The sequence below is a fragment of the Podarcis pityusensis genome (assembly GCF_964106645.2).
Source record: "Podarcis pityusensis genome assembly, chromosome: 7".
Taxonomy (NCBI): Eukaryota; Metazoa; Chordata; class Lepidosauria; order Squamata; family Lacertidae; genus Podarcis; species Podarcis pityusensis.
The window spans coordinates 70,345,306-70,372,491 of record NC_138031.1 but is presented as its reverse complement, the minus strand read 5'-3'; the positions used below and the strand labels follow the sequence as shown (position 1 = coordinate 70,372,491).

The window sequence follows — 27,186 nt, the reverse complement described above, 5'->3', positions numbered from 1 at the left end:
CCGTTGCTCGGTCCCTGCTCCTGCCAACCTAGCAGTTGGAAAGCACGTCAACTGCAAGTAGATAAATAGGTACCACACTGGTGGGAAGGTAAACAGCATTTCCGTGCGCTGCTCTGGTTCGCCAGAAGTGGCTTAGTCATGCTGGCCACATGACCCAGAAGCTGTACGCCGGCTCCCTTAGCCAATAAAGCGAGATGAGCGCTTCAACCCAGAGTCAGCCACGACTGGACCTAATGGTCAGGGGTCCCTTTATCTTTTACTCAAACTGTAGTGTGATTTCCCCCCCCCTCCAAAATTATTTTATCAAAGACTGTTTAACTAAAACAAAACCTTAACTGAACTGACAGTTTGGTTTGGGGAAAAAATGGGCCCTTGTTATTCACCCCTTGCTTAATTTCTATCCCACTCTACCTAGTCTACCTGTTAGTATACTTTTAATACAAGGAGGAGGTTGGGACAGTGACAGTCACAAAATTTAAAGAGGTGATTAGTGGAGGCCAAAGGTGGGGGGAAGATATCAATTTAACAAGATGGTGGTGTTCGTTTGGCTGTTTGCTTGTTCCCTTCCCTCTCTCGATGTAGGCTATAGCCCATGCTGTCACAGTCCACGACATAATATTTTTTGTGTGAACTGAACCAGACAAATTGTGGTAAAGTCTGATGAGGCTTACATGTCATATTTCCTCAGGATCTGAATAGTATGCTGAATCCAGGCATGGCATGAGCTACTCCTTCATTTGTTATACCTTTATTCTTCATTGTTTCTCCCCTATTGGGGCACTGAGGTTAATAAATGTATTTCTTTCAAATTGAGCCCTGTTAAAAATGACAAAAGTTTGAATACTGCTGTCTTGTGCATGTCATCTATTAACGCTTAACATCATTTCCCACTGAGCTGTCGTTTTCCATTCCTCTTATCGCTTTACCAAATGCAAATGAGGTAATTATCTAGTTAAATTCTGAACAGGCATTATTCATTTCAGAAATCCGTACTTTGTAGTGCAAAGGAAGCATTTTCTCCACCTTTGGCACTTTACAATAAACTCATTTTGATTTAAATTGATTGCTGTGGGATTATCTTGAAGTCATTAAAATATTGCTGTATTGACATTTGCTAATGTCTTTAATTAGCCATTTCAAATTCTAGGGTTTGGTATTAAACATGCACAGATATGACTGTAGCTCAGTAGCTCCGGTTGTTTTCTTGTATATTTCTGTTAAGGGAATTGATGTTTCATTGGGGGAAAAGGATGCACAGGGGTTCTTCAAAGAGTTTGCCTCCTAGCTGGAAGTCCCAGGGTCTGCATCACCTGGGGCTGAGCTATTGCCCAGCTCCCACCCATGCAACTCCCACAAGATGTGCTGCGATGCCATTGGAATTAAAGAATTCCAGTGATTTCTGTACAGGGCAGTAAGTTTGCCTACCCTATGTGGAATCTACACACATGTTAAAAACATTGTAAAAATGTGCTTTTTTAAAAAAATCGTTTTGAAAAATGCATTGAATTTGCTATAGCTCACCAATACTCTCTAGCAATGGGTACAATCCAGCCAAAATTGAGCACATTTAAGTTTGACTACTTCAGTGGAAAATAATGTATGTTCTGCATATTTTCATCATAATCAATGGGCATCAAAAGTGCTTAATGTCTGGATCATACCTCATTGATCAACTGCACTGTGGGAGCCTGTACAATTATATAACAGAACTGGTAATAGGTCCCTGTGTAATATCTCTCCAGTGGCATTTATACCTAGGACAGTGTTGGCCAAACTTGGTTCTCCAGCATCCCCATCACCCCTGACCACTGGTCCTGCTAGCTAGGGATGATGGGAGTTGTAGTCCAAAAACAGATGGAGACCCAAGTTTGGCCAACACTGACCTAGGCCAATGATAACAGCATTCTAACTTTGGAATAAAATCTACACACATATAAAAAACGCTGTGAAAATGCCTTTAAAAAAAAAACATTTTGAAAAACACATTGAATTTTGCATAGCTCACTGTCATCCATCTAGTGTCGCTATTGTATATTGCACTTTACAACACATTTAAAGCATTTTATTTTGAGCTGTATAGCTGAGTCTTCTAGTCTAAGATTACCAGATGTCCCCATTTCCTGGGGACAGTCCCCAGATTTACAAATCAGTCCCCATACAAAATCCATAGAAGTTGAAAAGTGTCCCCGGATTCATGGAAAAAAATATGGTAACCTTATTCTAGTCGGCAACTAGTTCCACACCCTAGAGCATGTCCCCAAGCCTAGATATTGAACTACAACCTCTATCAAACCCAGGCTGTGTGTCCAGTGGTAATGGGTGATGAGAGTTACAGTTCAGAAATCTGCGAACCCCAAATGGGTACAGGCTGTTCTAGAAGAAGTGCAGAACTGTAACCACAGGCTGCCTCCCAGCCTCCAAAATGATGAGAACTCTGAAAGTACAACTGGTGATATGGTGCACAGATTCACTAAGTATGTGGCCTAAAGAAAATGGGTCTATTCTTAGAAGACAACACCTGTCTGCTTTCTTACTGACTTAAAGATTAGTTTCTAGTATAAGTTTCTAGTCTACTTTGGACCATCAGCCCATCTAAGCAGTTCTTATCAACTTGATACCCTCCATATATTTTGGACTGCAACTCTCATCGTTCCTAACTATCAGGTTTGAGGAACTCTTTCCTTCCCCCCGATGACACCAAGAGGCAGGGAGGAAACAAGAAAATTCTTATTCATGATTTATTCAGTCATCAGGGTCAAAGACAAAGAATCCCGGTCATTCCTCCATAATGGAGTTGCTCGCACTGAACTCCTCCCCCTTCCCTCTCTAGCAACAACACCTCTATGGCGTTCTCCAATGGACAATTGTCTCTGTGCTCTTTGTTTTAGCACCCTTAATGAATGGTGTGTTTTGGGAGAAGGGGGGGTTGGGTATGCTGACCATTGACATGCCAGCTAGCTGCTCTGTCTCCCCTTCTCCTTCTCCTAACACAACTCGGCTGTTTTTCCTGTCTCTGAGCTGCTATCTCCCTCAAAGCCCTACTGTAATTCAAAACTGCCTTCCACCTCACTGTAAGCTACAGGAAAGGGGGGAAAGAGACCTCCACCATTCCTTCTCCTCTTCAGTACAATCCCTGAGACTAACCATTGGTCATATGGGGGCTGAGGGAGTTGTTGTTGTTGTTGTTTAGTCGTTTAGTCATGTCCGACTCTTCGTGACCCCATGGACCAGAGCACGCCAGGCACTTCTGTCTTCCACTGCCTCCCGCAGTTTCCTCAAACTCATGCTGGTAGCTTCCAGAACACTATCCAACCATCTCGTCCTCTGTCATCCCCTTCTCCTTGTTAGTTAGGGAGTTAGTCATCCTCATGAATTTCAATGGGTCTACTCTGAGTAAAGCTCTGCTGAAAACAACCCATGGAAACTGGTTCCCCAGGTGGCAGTTTCAGGAACTTGTCCATACTGTTTAAACACTATTAATTGCTATCTAATCTCTTTCTCTGATACACAGGTAACCACTAATTTATGTTTCTATATTCCTGCAGAGCTCAAAAGGCAACAATAATGACTAATAATCTACTCCTCTGGATTAGTTCTATCACACTAACCTGAGATGTCAACATGAGAGAATACGATTTGCACATCAGCATAATGTGCCAGTAACTCATGAAGCCTGAAATCCTTTTCTTATTTACTCAGATGTATACTCTGGTTTCTATTCAGATCATACTCAAATGGAAATACCATTAATTCAATGGGATTTACCTCCAAATTACATGTGCATAGGATTGTGGCCTTGGGGTTGGGTCATTAGTCATTAGGCTTATGCTCAGTTTTGTTGACTGATGTTGAATTTAAATTAATTTGGGAAGTGAGACTTACATATTTCATTGGAAATTTGTCGACCTCTATTTAAAACTATCAAATTGTGGAAGATTCATGTTCCTTGAGAGTATGAGGAATCAAACATGTGAAAGTCTTATTTTGTAATGCATTGTTAAGTCTTAAAGATCACAGCCTGGAATGGAAAGACTGCTATTTCAGACCATTATTGCATTTCAATAAAAAATGAAAATTACCAGGTAAGATTCATTGGATGAGATAATGCATATAAAAGACTCCTGTAATTGTTATTACCCTCCTCCCTGTGCAAATTATCAAAGCAGTCACTTTTAACTAGTTGTGCGTGGGTAGTTTAATGCTCACTCCATTGCATTGGCATAACAACTGTATACATATAATATTATTGTAGTATCACTATATCAGGAAAGGTAGATATTAGTCCTGCTTAGATGTTCATGAATTGTATCTGTGGATGGGCCATAGGTCTGGGAATACCAATCCCTGTGGCTCCATCCTTTTCCTTCCTACAGTGACTGGGAAGGTCTGAAGTGGGGTTCTCAACTAAGGTAAAGGTAAAGGGACCCCTGACCATTAGGTCCAGTTGTGGCTGACTCCGGGGTTGTGGTGCTCATCTCGCTTTATTGGCTGAGGGAGCCGGCGTACAGCTTCCAGGTCTTGTGGCCAGCATGACTAAGCCACTTCTGGCAAACCAGAGCAGCATACGGAAACGCTGTTTACCTTCCCGCCAGAGCGGTACCTATTTATCTACTTGCACTTTGACGTGCTTTCAAACTGCTAGGTTGGCAGGAGCAGGGACTGAGCAATGGGAGCTCACTCCGTCGTGAAGATTTGAACCACCAGCCTTCTGATCAGCAAGTCCTAGGCTCTGTGGTTTAACCCACAGTGCCACCCGCTTCCCTCTCAACTGAGGGGAGGAGTGTAAAAACATGCTTACACACTCCCTTCAAACCTTCTCACTGAATGTGAGTAGACTGAGGTGGAGAGGACACAGCCCTGTGGCCCATCCATTTATACAACCACCTGCCTCTATATAGGTGTCACAACCAGGTCCCAACATCTCATCTGCCACTATGCAGCCCATCCTACAAGCAAGAGGGGAGCCCCAGCTGTAGCATCTCAATACCACTGGCAAGCCATCAAGATGACAGCAGAGTGTGGAGGGCTGCATTCCCCCTCTTTCCTTTTAACAGGACATCTCTTCTTATTCCATGGCTGCTATGCTTGCTCGGGAGTCTTTGGTAAGGACTTTGCGTGCTGAGGTCCCCCAAAACACCCCTACCCCAATAACTCACACATCACTCATAAATTTTTGTTTAAGGTTTTTGGCATAATTTTGGCCACAACTTTATTAAAAATACAAATTGTGAGTGGTTGCTTAGGCATTGGTTATGACTATCTGTCCCCCCCCCGCCGCCTTGGGGGACAGCACTGACTCCCGGATTCCAGCGAAAGCCAGTGTGGAGGAACAAGATCAGGGATAACTGGAGCTGCGGCACAGACCCTCAGCCTCTCCCCGCATGCTCCCAGGGGCTTACGCGGCCCAAACCCGATTCCAGGGGTTTGGACGAAAGGATGGTAAGCCCCTGAATTCCTTTAACGGAATTCTCGTGCAGCAGCAGCATTGGAGGGGCAGGCACAGCCAATCCATACCCCTCCATCAACCAATTTAAACCAATGCCTAACCGCCAACCTTACAAGTTGTGACGATTTGCTACGCAGTAGGCAAAAACCAAATGGCACACACTAATCAGCCAAATGGAAAAAATTCCTACCAGGCCCCCGCACCAAGGCGGACGACCCCATGACAGGCATAGCAAGGCCAAAGCACAAGCCCAAACAAGGGAGGGCGGGCGGGTGATCCCGTGCCCACAGCGAAAGAGAAAGCAGCTTGCTGTGGACCTTGTTTAAATAACCTCTGTTCCCACCCCCAAATTGGCAACATCAAATTTACCCCAGCAACACCAACCACCAATCCAAGCCAGGCCCCTTCAATCTATCCTGCCTGGCAACTACCGGGTGCTTTGCCTGGCCCCATCCGCAACACGTGCTCTCCTTTAGTGAGAACACGCTTTACCAAAAGCTTCTTGTAAGTCAAGGTCAGGCATGGGCAAACTCGGCCCTCCAGATGTTTTAGGACTACAACTCCCATCACCCCTGACCACTGGTGCTGTTGGCTAGGGATGATGGGAGTTGTAGTCCCAAAACATCTGGAGGGCCAAGTTTGTCTATGTCTGGTCTAGGTCAACACGATCACCTCTAACTATATGCTATATGTTGACACTCTCAAAGAACTCTAATAAGCTAGAGAGGCAAGATATATCCTTGCAGAAGCCAAGCTGGTTCTGCTTCAGCAAGACTTGTTATTCTGTAAACTATTTTTTTTTTTGTCCTGTCTGACATTCAAGGCAGTCAATATGGCTTGCATGTGTGTGCGCACATGCTGCACACACATATTTGCCCTCTCTCCATTAAAAAAATAAAGCAGTAACTAAAACAAGGTACAAATCTCATTTTATCTCAGTGAGAGGGACTTTGAGATTCAAAATCACAAGCTCGGGGTTATCAATGAGGAAAAAAATAAGAATGTGTGGCCTAAACCAGGGGTGGAGAACCAATTAGACTCCAGATGTTTCTGGACTACAGCTCCTATCATCCCTGACCACTGGCCATGCTGAACTGTTACTGATGGCAGTTGGAGCCCAACATCTGGCGAGCCCTATGCCTTCTACCACTAACAGCAGAGATAGGGAATCTATGGCCCTCCAGATGTTGTAGGACTACAGCTCCCATCATCCCTAACTATCGGACATGCTGGATGGGACTGAGGAAAGTTGGAATCCTACAAAATCTAGAGGACCACAAATTCCCTATCCTTGGCTTAAACTAGACCACTGAGCCACTCTTCCCAAGATGAGATGGAAGAAGTAGCTCAGAGAAAAGGAAGTTGATAATCCAAAGTGACTTACAATATCTTAAAATATTGGTTTATGGACCTCTCTAAATTTGAGACCGTATCCTCACAGACCTATGAGGATACAGCCTTGTGTTTATGAAGAATGCTGGATTAAAATAGATCCATATTAAAATTCTAGGAACCAGCAAGATGGGGGTCCATTTTTACATCAGAATTTCTTCCATATTCAGTCATGTTCCCTCTAACTCACTGGACACAGATTTAATTTAGCAAATATATCAATATTTAAGAGTCTTCATTACTTTTTCATATATTACTCATTAGACATTATAAAATATGAAAATTGCATGTGCTCTTTTAGAAGTATGGGATTCAATATCTGGAGGGCAGAAAATGTCTCCTGTTCGACTGTGAAGTTAATTTTTATTTCAATCATTCTGCAAAGCATTTTACTTTTTTATTATGGGACCAAGTTTTCATAACTTCATCATCACTTCAAGGGACTGTCATGTTAATATCTACAATTCTGATGGAAAATAAAAGTTCTTCCATATTAGCAGTGAGATTGGGCGATTCAGTAAAATCTTTCCCACAGCAATGGCCTTCACATATATGGAAATTCTTTGGATGTGAAGCCCCTTTAGGAACCTGTAAAGAAAGACCTTCAAAATGCAAAAGGACTCTTGAAGGCCATGCATATTATTTTATGATTTTATAACTGCTTGCATGGAGGTTAATGGCACTTGAGCCATATTGTTTTGGCTCACAAAATGAGGGTGATCTCATAAGACATTAGATGCATATGCAGCTTTAGTTATATAGTATGAATATAACCTAAACCAGTTTTAGTTGCCAAAATATACTATGAGGACAAAATTTGCCACCTCCATGCAGACTTGAGTTCCACCATTGATACAATGTCTGTCAAGGTGTCTAATAAACCATTCTGCCTTATTTTGTCAGTTACCGGTGCCTGAAAATGTGGACAAGATGCTTGCAGCTGTACAGTCTATTATATGCTTATTTGTGTCAACCATGGAGAGTAGATTAGGTAGATCCAGGGTATAGCAAACAGATCATTGTGCAATTAGGTGGTTGGTCCTCACTGCCTAATGTCATAGTCTTAATTTTGTCTCTCTCCTTGGCAGTGTTTGGCTAATGTTTCCCTGGTACATATTTTAGATGCAAGCTTCACTAATGCATAAAAACACACACATGTGAATCTCAGAAAATTTGAACCCATCTTTGACACCACTGCCTCTTAGGGAATTGCAGCACCAGAGGATAGTAGCTTGAAGATGATGCATTGCCTTCCTTGGACTAAAAGGTATTCTGTCTCAGAAGCAATAGTAGAACCCCAGTCTCCCGCATGCTGCTGGAGACAATAGCTTCTAAAACAGACTGGGACCCTTTAAGAGGAGAAGCTTAACCTATCTGCTTTGTAGATTAAGCTACAATTCTACTTAAGGATCAGACTTCAGTTATTACAGCACATTCAAACCTGCCTCCTCTGACTTCAGCCCTAGGCTCCATTTGGAGATCTCCAATATGCTACCTCCTTTTCCCATTTGCCTTCTGGACTTTGTTCTCTGCTTTGTCTGGCTTTGCTTGTTGGTCTCTAACCTGCTTTGCTTGAATTTAACTGGCGGTTAAAACCTCATTTCTGCTTGACTTATTGGGTTCTGAACGTCCCTGGGATCTGCACACACTTAATTCACTTTGGTTAGAATCCTGTCCTTTTTGGCTGATGTCACTTCTTGGGACAGAGTACCTTAGAATTAGTTCAATTCAACAATGATTCAAGAATTAGTGAGAATTCTCAAATGTTTTAGTGAGCTCAGGATTCTTGAGCAAAGCACAAGAAGTTTTTTTTTTTAACTTAAAAAAATATATCAAACTCAGTCAATTTCTAGCACTTGGTGCCTGGTTGCTGCTGATTGTCAGAATGGGCACCTGTTGCCAGAAGGTGCTCAGGAAATTGGTAGCTCATATTTTCATGCTGTTGATGCCATAAACATTATTTTTTCTTTTAACCGCTGCCGGTTTATGACTTGGCCTCTCCTGTTGAGAAGATTGCTAACGGAGACATCAAACACTGGCAGTGTTTAGTGAAGCATTTGTGCTGTTCAGAAAGATTGTCTGCGTTTGGGGAAAATATGTGCAGGCTTATGAAAAAAGGAATATTCCTTTGTGTGTGCCTCTACCCATCCCTTCCGCTTGCTATGATGCAGAAATGTTTTTGTTGTTATGCAACGAAACTCTGCACTTTCCTTAGGCAAAATATAGTATGGAAATATCTTCAATAGGTTTACTCAAACTTAGTTGGCTACGCCCCACAGCTTTCCTGCTTCCAATGGATTGAGCTCCTTTCCCACCCTTTGGTAGTACTGTTCAGACCATTTTTTCTCCATCCTTATATCATGTCTCTGTTTATTCTATCATTACATACACCACAAGATTTTACATACAGTGAAGTAGCCAGCCTGGCTGTAAAAAAGACTATAAAGTGTGTTGTAAAAATGGGTAATATATGAGAGGCTTTATCCTTTAAAAAAACTGATGGAAATCTAGATATATACAGGATTCAGTAGAGGGGCTCTTTTTCAAGAAAGGGCATCCAGAACACAGAGGGGAAAAGTGAACACACGAGGCAGTGTGTGATGAAGACATAAGCCTTGATGCCACACCAGGCTCTAAATCCAAAGAACTACAGTGTGCACATATGGGGGAAAGCAGGGCATCATTGGCTGCTTTTGTCCAGTGGTACCCACTGCAAAAGACAAAATAACACACCGGTAGCCTCATTGGGCATGAGCACAGCTGAAGCTAAATACCAGCTCTCCCCCCTCCCCAATGCAAAGCCACCAAATTCACTCATTTCCTCGGCCATTTTTGATGCTGCAATAGCAGCAACCTTCTGCACTTCAGTAGCAAAACGTTTTAGGTGTTGTGGAGTGTCTCTTTAGTTCGGAAAATAAGTGTTCTGCAGGACCTGAAATTTGGGGAATACTCTTTCAAAGCAGCAGTGTTTGGTCCCACTGATGGCAAAAAGGGACAGGTGGCAATTCTAGTATGAAGCAGATCTTGTAATCATGAGATGAACTCATGAAAATTGTTATTAGAAAAGCAACAACGCCGAAACTGAATGCCAGTTCCAGAAGACATATACTCCTCTTTCACCTAATAGCTTGGATTACCAGGCATTTGCTTACTAGCTTTTGCACCTGTTAGCAAACGAGAATGCAAATGTGTACTTTCTGTCTTCTTTTTAATTAAAAAAAAGATTGAAGTTTTTAGTTTCTTAAGTGTGTTCTACCATGTCAATTGCTAGTTAGAACAATACTGATACCCACGCAACTTGCCTCTAACTCACTATCCACTGTGGTGCATCACAACCTTAATTTCTCTGTCAAACTTCCAGTTTACGGTAGTCACCAAATGGGTGCCAAAAAGGGTAAAATGTAGTCATGTGACAGAAACATTTTTATCCTGGAAAATGTTGACTGTGCTAGCATTCAGAAGCATTTGAAATCCCAGTTATGAATGTTACATACAAATGCCACGCACTTTTTGCTATTTAGGTTGCAACCCCAAAAACTCCAGAGAAACCCCTTATGTCTGGTTGTGGGCTAGAGGTTTGAGAAAAGACATCCCTCTAATTGCTTTTGTTGGCTGAGCTGAGCTGACCAGACACCAAATGTGTGGGCTGAAGGTTCACGGGCAGTATCCTTATCAGTGGAGCCCAGCAGAAAGCCACCAAGTCCGCTCCACTTCCCCGTGGGGAGAAGTTGCGGTGGACCACATGGCCACCTCCTCTCCTCCGGGGGCGGGGACGAAGTCCTGCCTTGTCCTGGGGATCCCGGCCAGGTCATCGCCAGCTGGCCAATCCTGGGGCTGGGGTGTGTGGCCAGGACCGTTTAAGCTGTGGTGCGAGCCAGAGGGCTTCCTCTTGGCTCGCGTCTTCAAACTCCCACCCTCCCTCCCTCTTTTACAGGTTTCTTTTTCCTTGGCCTTGCTATGGACCTCGGTTGGCTGCCGTTGAGGGGCCTGGTAGGAATTTTTCCACTTGGCAAAATTGGCATGGGGCCATTTGGTTTTCGCCTACCTTGTAGCAAATGTCACAACTTTGTAAGGTTTTGCAGTTAGGCATTGTTTGACCTTATGATGGGGGAGGACAGGTGTGGTCACCACCTGCCCCTCCAAGCTTAAGGGTATTCTGTTAAAGGAATCTGTGGGTGTTGTCTTGTCTGAAGCCCAGGGCGGGGCTAGGGCCATGACACAATCCTGAGGGGAACATCTCGGGGAGCTCGAGTTGGTCTGCATCGACGGGGCTCCCCTGTCTGGTGGTTTACCCTTACCCGACTTCCTGCGCAAAGGGCAGGAGTCAGATATAGTCGGGTCCATTCAATGCCTAAGCCAATACCACTCACAGTCTGTAAACAATAAAGTTGTGGCCAAAATTTGCCCAATAACATTAACATAATATCTGTGTCCTGGTGTCTTATTCTCTACGAGGGGGTGGTTGTGGGGTCTTGACACACAAATGAGGAGTTAGGAGGATGGGGCTGAGCTGAGCTGAAATTCACTGAAGCCTGAGCCACGCAGTCAGTGCCAGCCAGCATCAGGCCCAATCCAGGTCTGTTTGCTGTGCCAGCCTGGTTCTGAAAGTGTTGGTGCTCCAACTAGCACTCAAAGGTCTGATTCAATATATGCTCAAGATGTGCACAGACAGCTGAGAAGAAGAATTCAGTTTTATGTATTTATTTATTTTAAAAAATATTTATATACTGCTGCATCATAAAAAAATATATCACAGCAGTTTACAACCATATAAAAACACAAAATCAAAAAACTCAGTGGAAACTCTCCTGGTTACAGCTATTTTTGGTTTGGCAATTTAGAATGACTGCATTTAAAGAAACAGATTCAGGATGGATCATCTTTGCTCTGAAAGGGCATAATTTGCCTTAAACGTAGTTGAATTGCATTGGCTGTGTAGCCATGAAGCTACTATGTATTTCCTGAATAGCTGGTATCACTATCCTTGCTTTTGGGTTCTGAAGATTCATAACTGTTTCAATAGCCTTTGTTCTAAATAATGACAGAAACAGTAGAAAATGAAGCAGGATAGTTCAGTCGGTAGAGCACGAGACTCTTCATCTCAGGGTTGTGGGTTTGAGCCCCATGTTTGGCAAAATATCCCTGCATTACAGGGGGTTGGACTAGATGACCATTGGGTCCCTCCCAACAATTATATGATTCTGTGTAGTAGTGACTGGAACAGGAGTGAGAATACCTTTAAAAGGTAAAGGTAAAGGACCCCTGACAGTTAAGTCCATTCGCGAACGACTCTGGGGTTGCGGTGCTCACTTTGCTTTACTGGCCGAGGGAGCCAGCATTTGTCCGCAGAGAGTTTTTCCAGGTCATGTGGCCAGCATGACTAAGCCACTTCCGGTGACACCAGAGCAGCGCATAGAAAAGCTGTTTACCTTCCCGCCGGAACGGTACCTATTTATCTACTTGCACTTTGCCTTGCTTTTGAATGGCTACTGTAGGTTGACAGGAGCTGGGACCGAGCAACGGGAGCTTACCCCATCGTGGGGATTCGAACTGCCGACCTTCCAATTGGCAAGCCCTAGGCTCAGTGGTTTAGACCACAGCTCCACCCACATCCATACCTTACTTCCACCCTATATTTGGGCACATTATAGCAACTAATTCACTTGTTACTGCTGTCAAGGAAAGTAGGAGCAGGAATAGCTAGTGCAAAATAAGAATAGCTACCCATCAGATATGAAACTGAGCAATTACCACTAAGGATGTGTGCAACATGCAGTTCACCATTAAAACTGGATCTTCCACAATGAATTCTTTGCTTGCCCTTTGACAGGCTTAGGGCTTACTGTGCTTTTCCTATAGTGCATTAACCCTAAAAATAGACAAATTACTCAAATTTTGCATACCCATGCTTGGATGTTCAACACCCTACAGCAGCTACCCCCATTGCTTTCAGAGACATTGATTCTCTTGTGATTAGGATCACAAGTTTGCTCATTAGACGATATTCGTCTTCAGTTGCAATACTGTGGGTAGGGGAGAAATGTAGGGATGTCAGTTACTGTGTGAATCAGCTAGATGGCACTCTAGCATAATAACAAGTTGCCCACTTTGCAGGCCACTGGAGGGAAGTTCCATGTGTACTGGTGAATGAGATTTAATAATGGCATAGAACTTTACACAAGTCTTCCCCTTCCCACTCTCAGCCATTTCAGCATATTCTGGGAATGCAATTTATAATCAGTGGGTTAGAGGCTGCGGCAATTTGTTCCTTCCACGGCTCCCTGAGATGCACCACTAATCCCTACCCCAATTCAATGTTCTTTCCTATTCTCCCTGGCCTCTATGCTGTGGCCATTTGTAGTGCAGTGCATATAGCCAGAATGCATGTGGTCATCTGCTGATACTACAGGGTGTCACTAGTTGATGGGCCACTGAAGGCTGCTGGTGGTTTCATACAAATGGCTTCACTCAAAATGCAGGTAATCTTCCCTCTTCCTCATGAAATAGATATTTAAAAAACCATTCAAGTCACTTTAGGACATGGAAGCGGGGCCACAGATGTTCTTGGACTCCTGGCCACAAATTGTTTTAATGTTCTGCTGAGTAGCTACATCATTTAGGATAGAGTGTAAGTCCCCCACCCCAACCACTCCCTTGGAACACCCACTTTTTCAGAATTTACACTGACATAAGAACCACCCATCTCAGCTCAGCTGGCTAAGACCCAGCTACACCAGTATGTCAGACTTACAACAGCATAGCCCAGATACAGGCAATCGATCAGATAAACCAGAGATTCACTGGGTCCTAATTCATTCTTCCTTGCCAATCTTGGGCTTGGATTGCTCCCTTAACTGCCAGTCTCTGGCCTGCACTATTACTATGTCAGGATGCACATCAAATACAATGCATCACAACAGATAACCAACTAAACAACTTTGACACAAGCCTATGATACCTGGAAGCAGGGATGGATAAATCTGAAAATTTCAGGTTCACTCCATTTCTCATTTTTCCAGTATTTGTTTCAATTTGCCCCATTTCTGCATCTGTCAGCAATTTTTTAAAAAAATAAAAATACAACAGAAACATTTGTCAGCATATCCATTCACATTTCTCCTCATATACACATTTTTGTATGCAATTTTAATATATGTATTCCCCCCAAAAAACAATTTCCCCTACTGTGCACTTTCCCCACTAATATACACTTTTTGAGGATGAATTTTGTAATGAACCGGATTGCAAAATTCATAGAAGGGTACATTTTGAGGGTTTAGCTGCATTTAGAGCCACATATTACTTTGGGAAATATGAATTATGTAAGTGGAGCATGCGTGTATTAAAATGGGGAATCAAATGAAATTCTAACCTATCCCTATGTGGAAGTAACAGAACTTACTTCAAGAGTAGACATGTTTATGATTGCTGTTACATACAATCATCTGGAAAAGACCTCAATTGCGTAAGCAGGAAATAACATGTTAGAAATATGGGTGAGATTATTTAAGTCTGCTGGGTCCTTAGACGGTGGGTAGGTGTTGATGACTCTTGATATATCTTCCAGCTATGATTCCATAGCTCAATGTTTACATTTTCATCGGTTATGAGATGTGCATTTCCTTACAGACTCATATTTCGCAGAGAGGTGAAATCTGAATTCCCCTCAGAGCGTGTATTTCATTTCTGACAAATATTTCCAGAGGACCTCGAATCAGGTCCCTGTTGCAAGGCGTGCGGGAGATGAGCGTTCTGATTTTTCTCATTAGAGTGTTTTCAGACTTTGATTCTCATTATCTGCCCAGCTCTATGAAGGGGCAAGCCCTTTAAATTACTCGTTGAGTATAAATAATGCAGTAATTAGTCTCATAAACACGCTCAACTTCCTATAAGAAAATAATTGTTCCTTCTCCTTATCTCTTTCACTCCTTTTTTAAAAAAAAATTACCCTAATGAATCCACGATAACACCAAGCATCCTGATTCCCCTAGACTACCAACTAGCAAGGAACTTTATAAAGGAAAGCAGATACTTAAATCTTTAAAGCTAGATTATATTTGCTTCACTAATTTAGCGGAGGAGGAGGCAGAGTAACAACACCTCAAGAGCTTAAATCCAAGCACTGCTTTGTCCACCTTCTTTGTGCCATCTTTTCACTCTGATGTCCACTGCATCGAAACTGAAACAAGAGATTAGTCATTTTCCTTGACACTTTCTTTGAGAAACGACAGCTTCTTTGAAGTGTACCCCACAACCATTCTGCAACATCTGGGTAGTGTTTTTTTGTCTGTCTGGCTGTTGTTGTTCCTCCCCTGTGCTCATTAGTTCTGAAGAGCGGCTCCATCGAGCTCAGGCTGGTCCAACCTCTCAGACCAAGTGGACCGCGAGAGTACTTTGGCACAGAACCTGAGGGCCAGGCCTGAAGGTATAGGGCTATATCTGCACTGGCTCCTGGTGGAGTATTGGGTCAGGTTTAAGGTGCTGGTTTTGACCTTTAAAGCCCTATGTGGCTTAGGGCCCTCATATTTACGGGACGGCCTCTCCTGGTATGCCCCACAGAGGACCTTCAGGTCCATGAATAATCATAGTTTAGAGGTCCCAGGCCCTAAGGAAGTCAGATTATCCTCCACCAGGGCCAGGGCCTTCTCAATGATGGCTCCGACCTGGTGGAATGCTCTGTCCCATGAGACAAGGACCCTGCAGGATTTAACTTCCTTCCGCAGGGCCTGTAAGACAGAGCTATTCCGCCTGGCTTTCAATTTGAACTTAGCCTGATCTTTTATTCCCCTTCCTTCCCTCCCCCTCCCCTTTTTATGAAGATTACCTGCTCTGGAATCCCACAGCTAATTCTCCCCTGGTCTCCTCGCTGGCCCAAATAGGACTAAGCCAGCTAGCCCTGGTGATCATCTAATGTTTCTTGGATGGATTTTCCTCCTAAATTGATTTTCAAATTCTGAATTTATTGTTATTTATGTTTTATACTGTATTTTATGCTGTTTTTTGTTGTATCAATTAAGTGTTTTAAATTTGTTGTTAGCCGCCTTCAGCCCAGTTTTCTGAACTGGGAAGAGTGGGGTATAAATAAAAAAAAATTATTATTCTTATTATATCTGAAAATGTTACATTGAATGCATGGAAGTCAGGGGTGGGGCTGTGGGGTGGGGGTGGGGGGCACACATGACATCAGGATCTGGTCCAGCAAGCATGATCCTGGTTCCCCTCCACTCTTTAGTGTGCATACAGAGGATATCATCTGAAGAAATAAGCGCTATCTGTTTGCATGAAGCAATGTGAGACAGATCTATGTTTTCCATCATTTAAAACTTTTTCTTGCCCTCTATTAAAAATCCTGTTCTTTTGCTTCAAGATGTTCAAACTTCTAAATGGCACACACAGATATGGACCCAATAAAATATATAACCTAGCATTCTCTAATACTTTTTTCTGGTGTTTTGCTTACTGGTAGTTATAGTGCATAACTTCATAAGGCACTCAGATGTCTTGACAAATGAAGCGGGGGCCTTTAATCTACCTGTTTCATCCCCTTTCCAATGGGGAAGAAATTCCTGCTGTTTGTTTGCTTATGTACACAAATATAATGGGTAACGTACTGATCACACACTGTGCAAAATGTGTGTAATCATCTGCCAGTATGCCTCAATCCGAAAGCGGCTTTTGGATGTAATTTTAAACTTGGACCTCTTTTGAATAGATGGTATGAACATATATCATTAATTATCCACAGTTGCATTCAACAAAGGCCTATATTTGTTTCTCCCTGAGCTGCCATGCTGATATTCAGCGCAGGTAAAAGATGCAGGGAGTCATTTTTATGAATGTGTGGCTTAGGGTCATGCAAGATGAATCATTAGTGGGAATATTTAAAGGCTGCAGAAATATTTTTGTGGCAGATGTGTAAGATGAGGGAAGCTGCAGTCACACTCGCAATTATCGGCATATTCCCTGCTGAGTTGCGGGTGTCATGTGGAGTGCTCCTGCTAGCCTATGAGGTTACGAGTTCAAGAACCATAGCCCACTGCTGAAAGAAAGGAGAAGGGCATGGCTAAAAAAAAAAAACGTTCTTCCTTTCTCTTCCGTAATGTCACAAATTAGATTATAAACTCTTTGGGGCACCTCTGTTTTGCTTGCAAAACTCTGGAATGTTTCTTGAATATTATCCTTAATTGGGTGTAGGGTTAGGGGATAAATTCAATTCAATTAAAGGTGAACCTGCCTAACATCTTCTGAAACACAATGTGAACAAAGAACAGCCTTCCTTTGAAATTTGCACTTATTTGAATTTTGCAATGCATTCTCTCTCTCTCTCTCTCTCCTATCTATCTATCTATCTATCTATCTATCTATCTATCTATCTATCATCTATCTATATCTAATCTCACCTTTCCTCCAAGGAGCTCATGATGGTATACATAGTTCTTGTCACTCCATTTTATCCAAAAGGAGGGTCCCTGCCTTAATGTATTTTTAATCTCCTGTTGGAAGCTGCCCAGAGCGGTTGGGGAAACCCAGCCATATGGGCAGGGTATAAATAATAAATTATTATTATTATTATTATTATTATTATTATTATTATTATGACCTATAGAAAGTATAGGTCAGGGGTCAGCAACCTTTTTCAGTCATGGGCCAGTCCACCATCCCTCAGACCATGTGGTGGGCCCAACTATATTTTTTGGGGGGGAAAGAACGAATTCCTATGCCCCACAAATAACCCAGAGAGGCATTTTAAATAAAAGCACGCATTCTACTCATGTAAAAACACCAGGCAGGCCCCACAAATAACCCAGAGAGGCATTTTAAATAAAAGCACACCTTCTACTCATTTAAAAACCACGCTGATTCCCAGACCGTCCACTTGCCGGATTGAGAAGGCAATTGGGCCTTATCTGACCCACGGGCCTTAGTTTGCCTACCCCTGGTATAGGTGTTCTTCCCTTCTTCAGGAAAGAAATATTTGTGCATTTTAACTCTCTCAGAGTAAAGGTAGCGAGTATAGCCTGTAATACCCCTGACTCGGGGTGGCCTGTCCCATTTAACCACCTTGGGATTCTGCTGCCCAAGGTGACTGCCATCAAACGACCTCATATTATGGGCAGCCCTGCTCTTACCACTACCACCATCACCAGCTTTCAGATGCTACCTTCTTAATCCTACCAACAAAATGGTTATAGGAAAAGCAGAGAGATAGAATGAAGAACACATACACAAACTTGCACAATGTATTTTCTTCTGCATACCTTGGCTCGTTTCAGTATTCAGAAGTAGCATGTTAACATACAAACTGCTCTGCTGAAACAGGTCAGAGGTCCAACATCTCTGGCCTGCAAGCCTGTTCTTCTCTACTTTCAGTCAAGATTTTCTTTCCACACACACATGAAATATTTGTGAATGTGTCTTTCCTTCCAAAGAATTCTGCCGTTGAAAACTGTTGGCTTTTTGTTTTCAGATAGGCTTCTCCTAACAAAGTGACGTATTATTTTAGTAATAGCCAAAAGCTGTTAATCTCCCTGCTTCCAAATGAGGGTTTGCTTTCCTTTTGTGTGTTTCCTCCTCTCCCTTCCTCTCTCTTTTTGTTTCCTTTCAGAAGCGTTAGCAAAATTTAGAAACAGTTGAATTGGTTGACGATGCCATTCTAGTTTAACCATAATTAAGATTAATTTTTATTTAGCAAACAGCTTTGCTGCTGAAGAGTTCAGACTACTGTTTGACATCATAAATCATGATTAGGAAGCAGTGAAATGCTTACGCCTCCCCCCCCACACACAAAAAGAGGTTATATAAATAAAATATAAAGAAAAACATAACACATTAATAGCTACAGCATGTAATTAATTATGAAATTGCAATCCCTTTTTGGATTTAGGAATCCAAAATCTCCCCCCCCCCCAAAAAAAAAAGCATCCTGGGAACTGTGGTTTGTTACTGGTGCTAGGAACTGTACCTCTTTGAGAGGTACAGTCCCCAGCATTCTTTTCTTTTGGCGGGGTGCTTTAAATGTGTGTATGAACTCATTGACACAGTTTGTGCATCCCCCACCCTCCTATTCCCTTGCAAAATACAAAAGTGGATAAGGAGAGAACCAGGTAATGTGGAATATTGGGGATGTCTCTCACTAAGAGAAGCTAGTTTTAAGCTAAACCAAATTTTAGCAAAGCCTCTCCTCTTCCCGGAGGGGAGGGGTTGTGAGCGGGAATCGTTTCCCGTACTCGCAGGGTGTGTATAGCTGGGCCCCCTGCGTCAATGGAGTTTTAAAACAGCCGCGGGCCCAAGAGTCCTTCCTTGTTTCCAGGCTTCCTCAGATCACCCTCCCTCCCTGTCACAGGACTGCCAAGGAACACATTTGAGTCAAGGGGAGGAGAAGAGTCAGAGCAGGAACAGTCAGAAGGAGACGGAGAAGAAGTGATGGGAGGGGAAGAGGGAGAGAGCCAGGAGGTGGGAAGACTCTCAGGTGCTGAAGCAGAGCCCCAGCACCGCAGAGGGAGCTCAGGAACAGGCGGAGAGCCTATGCCTGTGCCTTCAGCACAGGAAAGGAGAGGGTTAAAGCGCAGGGATCAGAGATGTCCCATGAAGCTCCCCCACCTCTTCTGTTGGAGGAGAAGCAGGAGAAGACCACTCCCTGAATCTGAACCAGACGATTCGAATGCATGATTGTACTGTGCTGCTTGTACATATGTAAAATAAAGAATGTAAATATCTCTCTGCATGAGCAGAGGGTGCTTATTGCGAAGAGCATACACAAACCATCACACTCTCTCCCTCCCTCCAGGTTTTGCTTCTGCACCTGACCTTGTCATGGACCTCGGTTGGTCGCCTTGGTTGTCCAAGGGGCCTGGTAGGAATTTATTCCACTTGGCAGATAGCAGATCATCACAACTTTGTAAGGTTTGGCGGTTAGGCATTGGAAATATGTTGTGTGTTGGAGGAGAGGTTGTGGCCATCACCTACCCCTCCCCTTGAAGGGTATTCCGTTAAAGGAATCCGGCGGTCATGGTTCCTGTCCGATGCCCAGGTGGTGGCTAGGGCCATGGCCTGACCCTCCGGTGACTCTAGGGGAAAGCTTCCAGTTGATTCGCATCACCAAGCTCCCCCTTGTTGGGGGCCAGTGTGGTGTAGTGGTTAAGAGCGGTAGACTCGTAATCTGGTGAACCAGGTTCGCATCTCCGCTCCTCCACATGCAGCTGCTTGGTGACCTTGGGCCAGTCACACTTCTTTGAAGTCTCTCAGCCCCACTCACCTCACAGAGTGTTTGTTGTGGGGGAGGAAGGGAAAGGAGATTGTTAGCCACTTTGAGACTCCTTCGGGTAGTGATAAAGTGAGATATCAAATCCAAACTCCTCTTCTTCTTCTTCTTCTTCCCCTACAAGTTGTTAACCCTTGTGTGACTCCCTGCAGAGTGGGCAGGAGTCAAGTATAGTCTGTTCTCATCCAATGCCTAAGCCAATACCTCTCACATTCTGTAACCAATAAAGTTGTTGCCCTTTTTAGCCCATTAACCTAAAATACTTGTGTCCATCTGCCTTATTTCATCATGAAGCAGGGAGCGGGGCCTCGACTCACCAACATTTTAGCTGCTCCAAAGTGAAGGGAGTTTATTTACAACACACACACACACACACACACACACACACACACACAGAAACACACACTGATTCCAAGGTTTAGCACCATCAATTCTTTCAATTGGGTTTAAGTAAAAAGGGTTTATGGTGTTCTTACTTTATTTTAAAGTAATAACAGAAAATAAATTCTTAGAACTAAAGGGGGGGGCGGATAAAATTAAAATCCCACTTCTTCAAAAAATTACAGTCCGTTGCCACACTTGCCTTGCAAAATAACTGCCCTACAACAAACAAGTCTTAATCCTAATAATAATAATAATAATGCTGGCAATTGTTGTACTTTTGCTGAAGAGGCCAGTGCTGTGGTAAGCCCTCTGACAGTGAGAGGCAATCTATTCATAAACGATTCTTCCTTTGTGTGTAATGAGTGGAAGCCATTTGCAGCACAGAAGTGATTGAGTAATGAATGGATTTAACATGGAAAGATGAGGGGGAAGGAAATAAAAGTGCGCTTGGGTGTAACAAGAACGTTAAAGGGGGACGATTGCTGTTGGAGGATGGCTGCTTACTTTAGAGGTTATAATAAAGGCAGGAAGTGCCTACTTTTTTTAAAAAAAATGAAAACATTTATAAACGACCCTTTTCTTAACAAGATGACTATATTTAAAGAAGCCTGAGGAGGATTTTCCTACACTTTGCCTGTGTACATACATATTACCAGCTTGAAACAGAGCCAGGTAATTCTCTTTTTTCTCTCAGTTTCAACCAAAGCTGAGGGGGGCATGGGGTGGGAAACAGGAGAATGCATGAAAACATAAGGTGCAGGGTGCATACGGATTGTGGCTAATTTCATGTTTACACCACTTCCTGATCTGTTTGTATAGCTAGTTCCTGAGTCAAGTGGAAATATTTGAAGAGGGAACCTCCTGTAGAGTTGAATGGGAGGAGCAAGCTGGTGTGGGTCTGGAGGCCTAGGACAAAGGAAGACATATTCTAATGACCATGCATTGGGTTGGGGGAAAACATGATGTTGTAATACTAATTCCCTCTCCCATTAATTTTTTTTTTATGATTGCCTGTTTGTTTGCTCTGTTTATTACATTTAAATTCCATTCTTCCTCCCCAAAGCGCTCAATGCTCCAAACACATCTGCAATACAAAGACAAATAAAAACGCATTTAAAACATTTAAGAAATGTCAAAAACATCTAAAAGCAGTAAAATACCTGAAAGAAATTTGAGAACAGATGCCACCAAATCATGTGTCAGAATAAGCCTGCCAAAACCGAAAGATTTTCAGCAGACCTCGAAAGCCTAATATCCATAGGCAAGGAGTTCCACGGTGCAGGTGCTGCCACTCTAAAGGAATGTCTCATTTCAAATGCAGAATGGACATTGTGTGGCACTTGTTGAGTGCAAATTCCATGGTAAGCATTTATATTTGGTTGGAACTCACTCCCATTAATGTTCATTCAGCTCAGGGTTTCCCCAACTTGGGTCTTCAGCTGTTTTTGGACTACAGTTCCCATCACACTGACCACTGGTCCTGCTAGCTAGGGGTGATGGGAGTTGTAGTCCAAAAAATCAGCTGGAGACCCAAACTGGATATACCCTGATTGAGCTAATCATAAGAAAATTGCATGCAGCAGGTTTTTAAAAAATGTTTATTAAAGGTTTTCATGAATTACCCAAGAATGTGCAATGTCTCTTTTGTAGCCATTTTGATGAAGCTGAAGCAGTTGCAAGGGAGATGTATGGAAAGTTTTGAAAAGGAAAACAAGGCACAGGATACCTAGTTAGCAATGGTGTGTGGTGAGGTGGGTTGTAAAGGTGACCTTACAGCATCCCAAACCATCTTTTGTAGGTAGGGCCTATAGCTCAGTGATCGAACAGGTATATATAAGCAGAAGGCAGCATGTTCAATCCTTAGCATCTTGGGTTGCTGTTGTTTAGTCGTTTAGTCGTGTCCGACTCTTCGTGACCCCATGGACTAGAGCATCCCAGGCACTTCTGTCTTCCACTGCCTCCCGCAGTTTGGTCAAACTCATGCTGGTAGCTTCAAGAACACTATCCAACCATCTCGTCCTCTGTCGTCCCCTTCTCCTTGTGCCCTCCATCTTTCCCAACATCAGGGTCTTTTCCAGGGAGTCTTCTCTTCTCATGAGGTGGCCAAAGTACTGGAGCTTAAGCTTCAGGATCTGTCCTTCCAGTGAGCACTCAGGGCTGATTTCCTTAAGAATGTATAGGTCTGATCTTCTTGCAGTCCATGGGACTCTCAAGAGTCTCCTCCAGCACCATAATTCAAAAGCATCAATTCTTCGGCGATCAGCCTTCTTTATGGTCCAGCTCTCACTTGGGCTAGCAGAGTTGTTATAGAACCTGGCCTGAGTTTCTGGAGAGGCACTGCCAGGCAGAGTACGCCACACTGGTCCATATGCTCCAATAGCCCAGCTACATAACTTACCTTTTCTATACTAGCTATAATGCAGCCTTCATGAACCTGGTGCCTTCCATATGTTGTCGGACTCCAACCCTCATCAGCACCAACCAGTGTTGATTATGTAAACAACATCTGGAGAGCACTAGTGTTCGGGAAAGCTCTTACAATGTGTCTTGTAACTATGATATGTAGCAACTGCATTGTGTTAAACTGCTCAGGCTTTATGATTCAAGGCAGATTTTCAGAGCTGAAGAATCATATCCCAAAACCGAAACATTAAAAGTCTCTCTTCCTTGGGAGTTAATAAAATTCAACTCTCATTTCATAGTTGATGCTAATGATTTGGCACTTTTTATACTTAGAGGGATGCCTAATTCAAAGCAAATGTTTTCCAATTATTACATGAAGGCTTCATTAGTTCCCCTAATTTCCTGTTGTCTTTGGAGGGATTTGCTCAGGTGAAAACTTCCATTTAGCTTTGCCTTGTTAGACACCCAGTGAAACTAGACTTTGGAAGAATGCTCCTTCTGAATGGACAAATGGCAGAGGAGCACTTCGATGAATGAAAGCCACAGTGGTTTTGTTCCCTGTGGGAATGTTCTGGAACCATCTTTTAATAGAAAAACATTTCTACATGTTCCACCACCACCACCTCACCCTGCCATAAACTTACTGGTAGCATATTTGTCAAATCACTTGAGGAAAGAGCTAGAGCTGCCTAGAAAACAAGGAAGTGCTAACTAAATTCCCTTCCATCTTCCCCAGAATTTCAGCAATGACTTCTGAGAATGATTTGGATATCAGGAGGACATTGTCTATCACTAGATATACCGGGTTTTTTGCTCTATAAGACTCACTTTTTCCCTCCTAAAAAGTAAGGGGAAATGTGTGTGTGTCTTATGGAGCGAATGCAGGCTGCGCAGCTACCACAGAAGCCAGAACAGCAAGAGGGATTGCTGCTTTCACTGCGCAGCGATCCCTCTTGCTGTTCTGGCTTCTGAGATTCAGAATATTTTTTTTCTTGTTTTCCTCCTTCAAAAGCTAGGTGCGTCTTATAGAGCGAAAAATACGGTATTCAGAATTTCTCCCTGCAAGTAGCCTTGTGGATACTACTCTATGTGATGTTAAGGGAAGAGAGTTCAAAATGTTCATTCCCCTGTGGGAAGTTTGGCCACATTTTAACATCAAGTTCTGTCCCTTCAGGCTGGTCCTGAGTAAAAATGCATTGTGCACCCTGCATACCAGTCACACTAACTCGCCAAAAGCCTCGGAGAAGGGGAGAACACTCACTTCCACACCGGAATGATGCCACAAGACCTCTCTTTTGTTAGCAATGACATATGCTAATGGATCATAATTCTCTGATTCGAATCCGGGGACCTACAAAATTTATCAGCAGGAAATACTCCCTAAGGCATGTGTTAGGAGCAAGTGGAGGAAGAAGCTAGGAATCCTTATCCAGTTCAGATTTTAAAATATTCTTTTCTTTGAGGTGAGCTTTAAAAGTCCCCAAAGCTGACATTCAAGTCCAAGCTCATTGAGCTTTCCTGGCATCTTGAGTTATTAGTGACACTTTAATCTTTACTTCATCCAATAATTATCAAAGCTTTGCCTCTTGTTTATATAGCTTCCTGCTACTTTCCCTGCACTGCTCACATACTTTATCAAACCTAGAGGGCTGGCATATTTCTCTGCATTTTGAAGAGGATTTTATTTGTATATATTTTTTGCCTTTAAAACCAATTAACAGAAGAGGAAGAAAAGTAGCCGTTTCATAATGTTGCCAACATAAAAGAACTGAAGCATTAGGCGATGACAGGGTCCTATGTTATTCTGGTGCATTAAATTGCTCCACGCGATGCTTTAGATGTGTGAAAAACAGAGTTACTAAAATCTTCATCCCATGGGCTGTGATTAGCCTTGCTGAAATTCCTCTACTAAACAGCATCATGATGTTAGCCTTAGTGATGCAGCCAAAGAGCTATCTAATTAGAAAGTCAAACGAAGAGACGTATCTACTGGATTAGTGCATCAGTATAGCAATATCTTTCCTAACCCAAACACAAGTAGTGTTAAACCTTTTATGTTTTATATCCGTTACCTCCAGGCTCAGGACAAATGCCTCCGAATATCTATTATTTAAGTGGTGGCAAACAACAGAGAGGAGTATTGCTTCTTTAGATTTCCAGAAGCTTCTAGCAGGCTACTGGATTTGTTTTTATTTTAACAATTTGGTATACCACTTAATTACAGTCATATCTACAGGATCTAAAAATGAATTAAAATGCTGGATTAGAATCTTGGCCTAGATGGACCTTCTTATTTTCTTAGCAGCCTTGAAGACGCAAGAAAGAAATCACACTTAACCACCTGCCCCCCTATAAAATCTTAGTCACAGTTGTTCTATATAAGGATAATATTTTTTCCTCTTTCTTTCGTATACTTTCACTTTGAAATTTTATCTTTGAAAAGTTTTTTTTCACATTTTTGTTTTCAGTTTTTTTAAAAAAAAATCTCTCTGTTAGTTACTGTGAAGTTGGAGAAGCAATTAAGAGGATGGCTACTTCAAATCAGCTTCCAGGTGGAAAAATCAAAACTAGAAACAGAATTGTTAGAACCCAAAACTAAGATTTTGTCAAAGATGTATAACTTGCTGTTGAAATGGAATACTCAGGATGAAACGGTGAAATCTGCTATGATTAAATGGGCACAAGACGTTGGACACAACATAATGATGGCTGACTGGGAACAGTTGTGGACCACAGGTATGAAGTTTACGGCATGTAATGCCTTAAGAGAGAATATTATGAAAATGATATACAGGTGGTACATAACCCCAGTCAAGCTTGCAACAACAAATGCCCGATAACAAATGTTGGAAATGTAAAGAAACTGAAGGTACATTCTTTCACCTTTGGTGGACGTGCCCAAGGATTAAGGTTTTCTGGGAGATGATTTATAATGAATTAAAAAAGGTATTTAAATATACCTTCTTAAAGAAACCAGAGGCCTTTCTCCTGGGCATAGTCGGCCAATCGGTGTTAAAGAAGGACAGAACTTTCTTTATGTATGCTACAACAGCAGCAAGAATACTTATTGCAAAGCATTGGAAGACACAAGACCTACCCACACTGGAAGAATGGCAGATGAAAATGATGGACTACATGGAATTGGCGGAAATGACTGGCAGAATCCGAGACCAGGGAGAAGAGTCGATGGAAGAAGATTGGAAGAAATTTAAAGATTATTTACAGAAATATTGCAAAATTAATGAATGTTAGAATGATGTTGGATTGAAGTTCAGTGGTTTCTAGCTGTAATGGTAAAAGAATATGGAAAAATTGGATTTTCAATAGGTCAAAACTTAATGCTATAATATATTAAGATTAAAGATTAGGATAAAATAAGGAGGGAAAGGAATTGCTGAACTAATAAATTGAACTGGAATACCAAAAAGGGAGGCATGAGGAGGTCCGGGAAACAAGTAAATGAAAGATAAGTGATGAAAAGATGGAATTGTTTTTAATTGTTGTTGTTTTTTGTATTTTGTATTTTTCTTTTCTCTATTTTTCTTTTTCTTATCAATGTAATCTTTTTTTGAAACTTTAATAAATATCATTAAAAAAAAAGAGGATGGCTACTTCAGTTCTTGTGGAGAATATATCATTTTAAATATAAAAAAACTTATTGCCTGTGAAGCGATGAATTTGATTCATTTTCTGTAGAATTAAAAGAAATGCTCATTGAAAATACGCACATGAACGGCATTGCTTTCTGTTTTAGGCATCATTCTTATTTAGGATGGCTCGCTTGTTTGAGCTATCTTCTGTTAGGAGTACATAGGATATAGTTTTTATTTATATCTTGGAAAGACAAAGACCAATGTATACAAAACCCTGTTGTGCATTTGGCTGTGAAGAGGTCTATCAAGATTACTGTGAAGAGGCTTATTAAGAATGTGCCTTTACCTAAGTGTTGCCAGCTTGGAGGCTGGGATCTGTCCCAGAAAATAACTACCTCCAAAGCATTCATGTTCCTTAATTGCAGCGGATGTTTCCTGAATGTGCAGCTCACCTGCTAGGGTATGGTTTCAAGGCTACATGATGTTTTTCAAGCTATTATTATTATTATTAATTAATTAGCATTTGTGTTGGTGTTCTTTAAGTCACCACAGGCATAGGGTAGGGCAGGAATCTGGATTGGAGTCAGGCATGAAGGGAAGGGGATCACCTCAGCATTTACTTTTAAAAATAAAAATAGAATAAGCATGCACTTGCTAATTGCATGAATAACATCATTTGTTTGTACCTCAGGCCACCATAAACAGTT

The 27,186-nt window shown here is 42.3% G+C and overlaps 1 protein-coding gene across 7 annotated transcripts in view; it reads right to left on the bottom strand.

Annotated features, from left to right (window-relative positions):
• Positions 1-436: 436 nt before the first annotated feature.
• Positions 437-27,186, bottom strand: part of LOC308482064 (uncharacterized protein) — a 199,359-nt gene continuing 172,609 nt past the window's right edge. For 2 of the 7 annotated variants that reach the window (XM_081015080.1, XM_081015079.1), the window contains exons 4-5: positions 13,797-13,887; positions 11,650-11,869 (exon numbers count right to left, since the gene is read on the bottom strand). In XM_081015080.1, coding sequence (XP_080871206.1) covers positions 11,746-11,869; positions 13,797-13,887 — 215 coding nt within the window. In that variant the 3' untranslated portion in view covers positions 11,650-11,745. Of the gene's footprint in view, positions 817-11,649; positions 11,870-13,796; positions 13,888-14,938; positions 15,018-21,495; positions 21,568-26,614; positions 26,684-27,186 lie in introns of those variants that run through there. The other 5 variants (XR_013988941.1, XR_013988942.1, XR_013988937.1 and 2 more) reach the window with 4 other exon arrangements.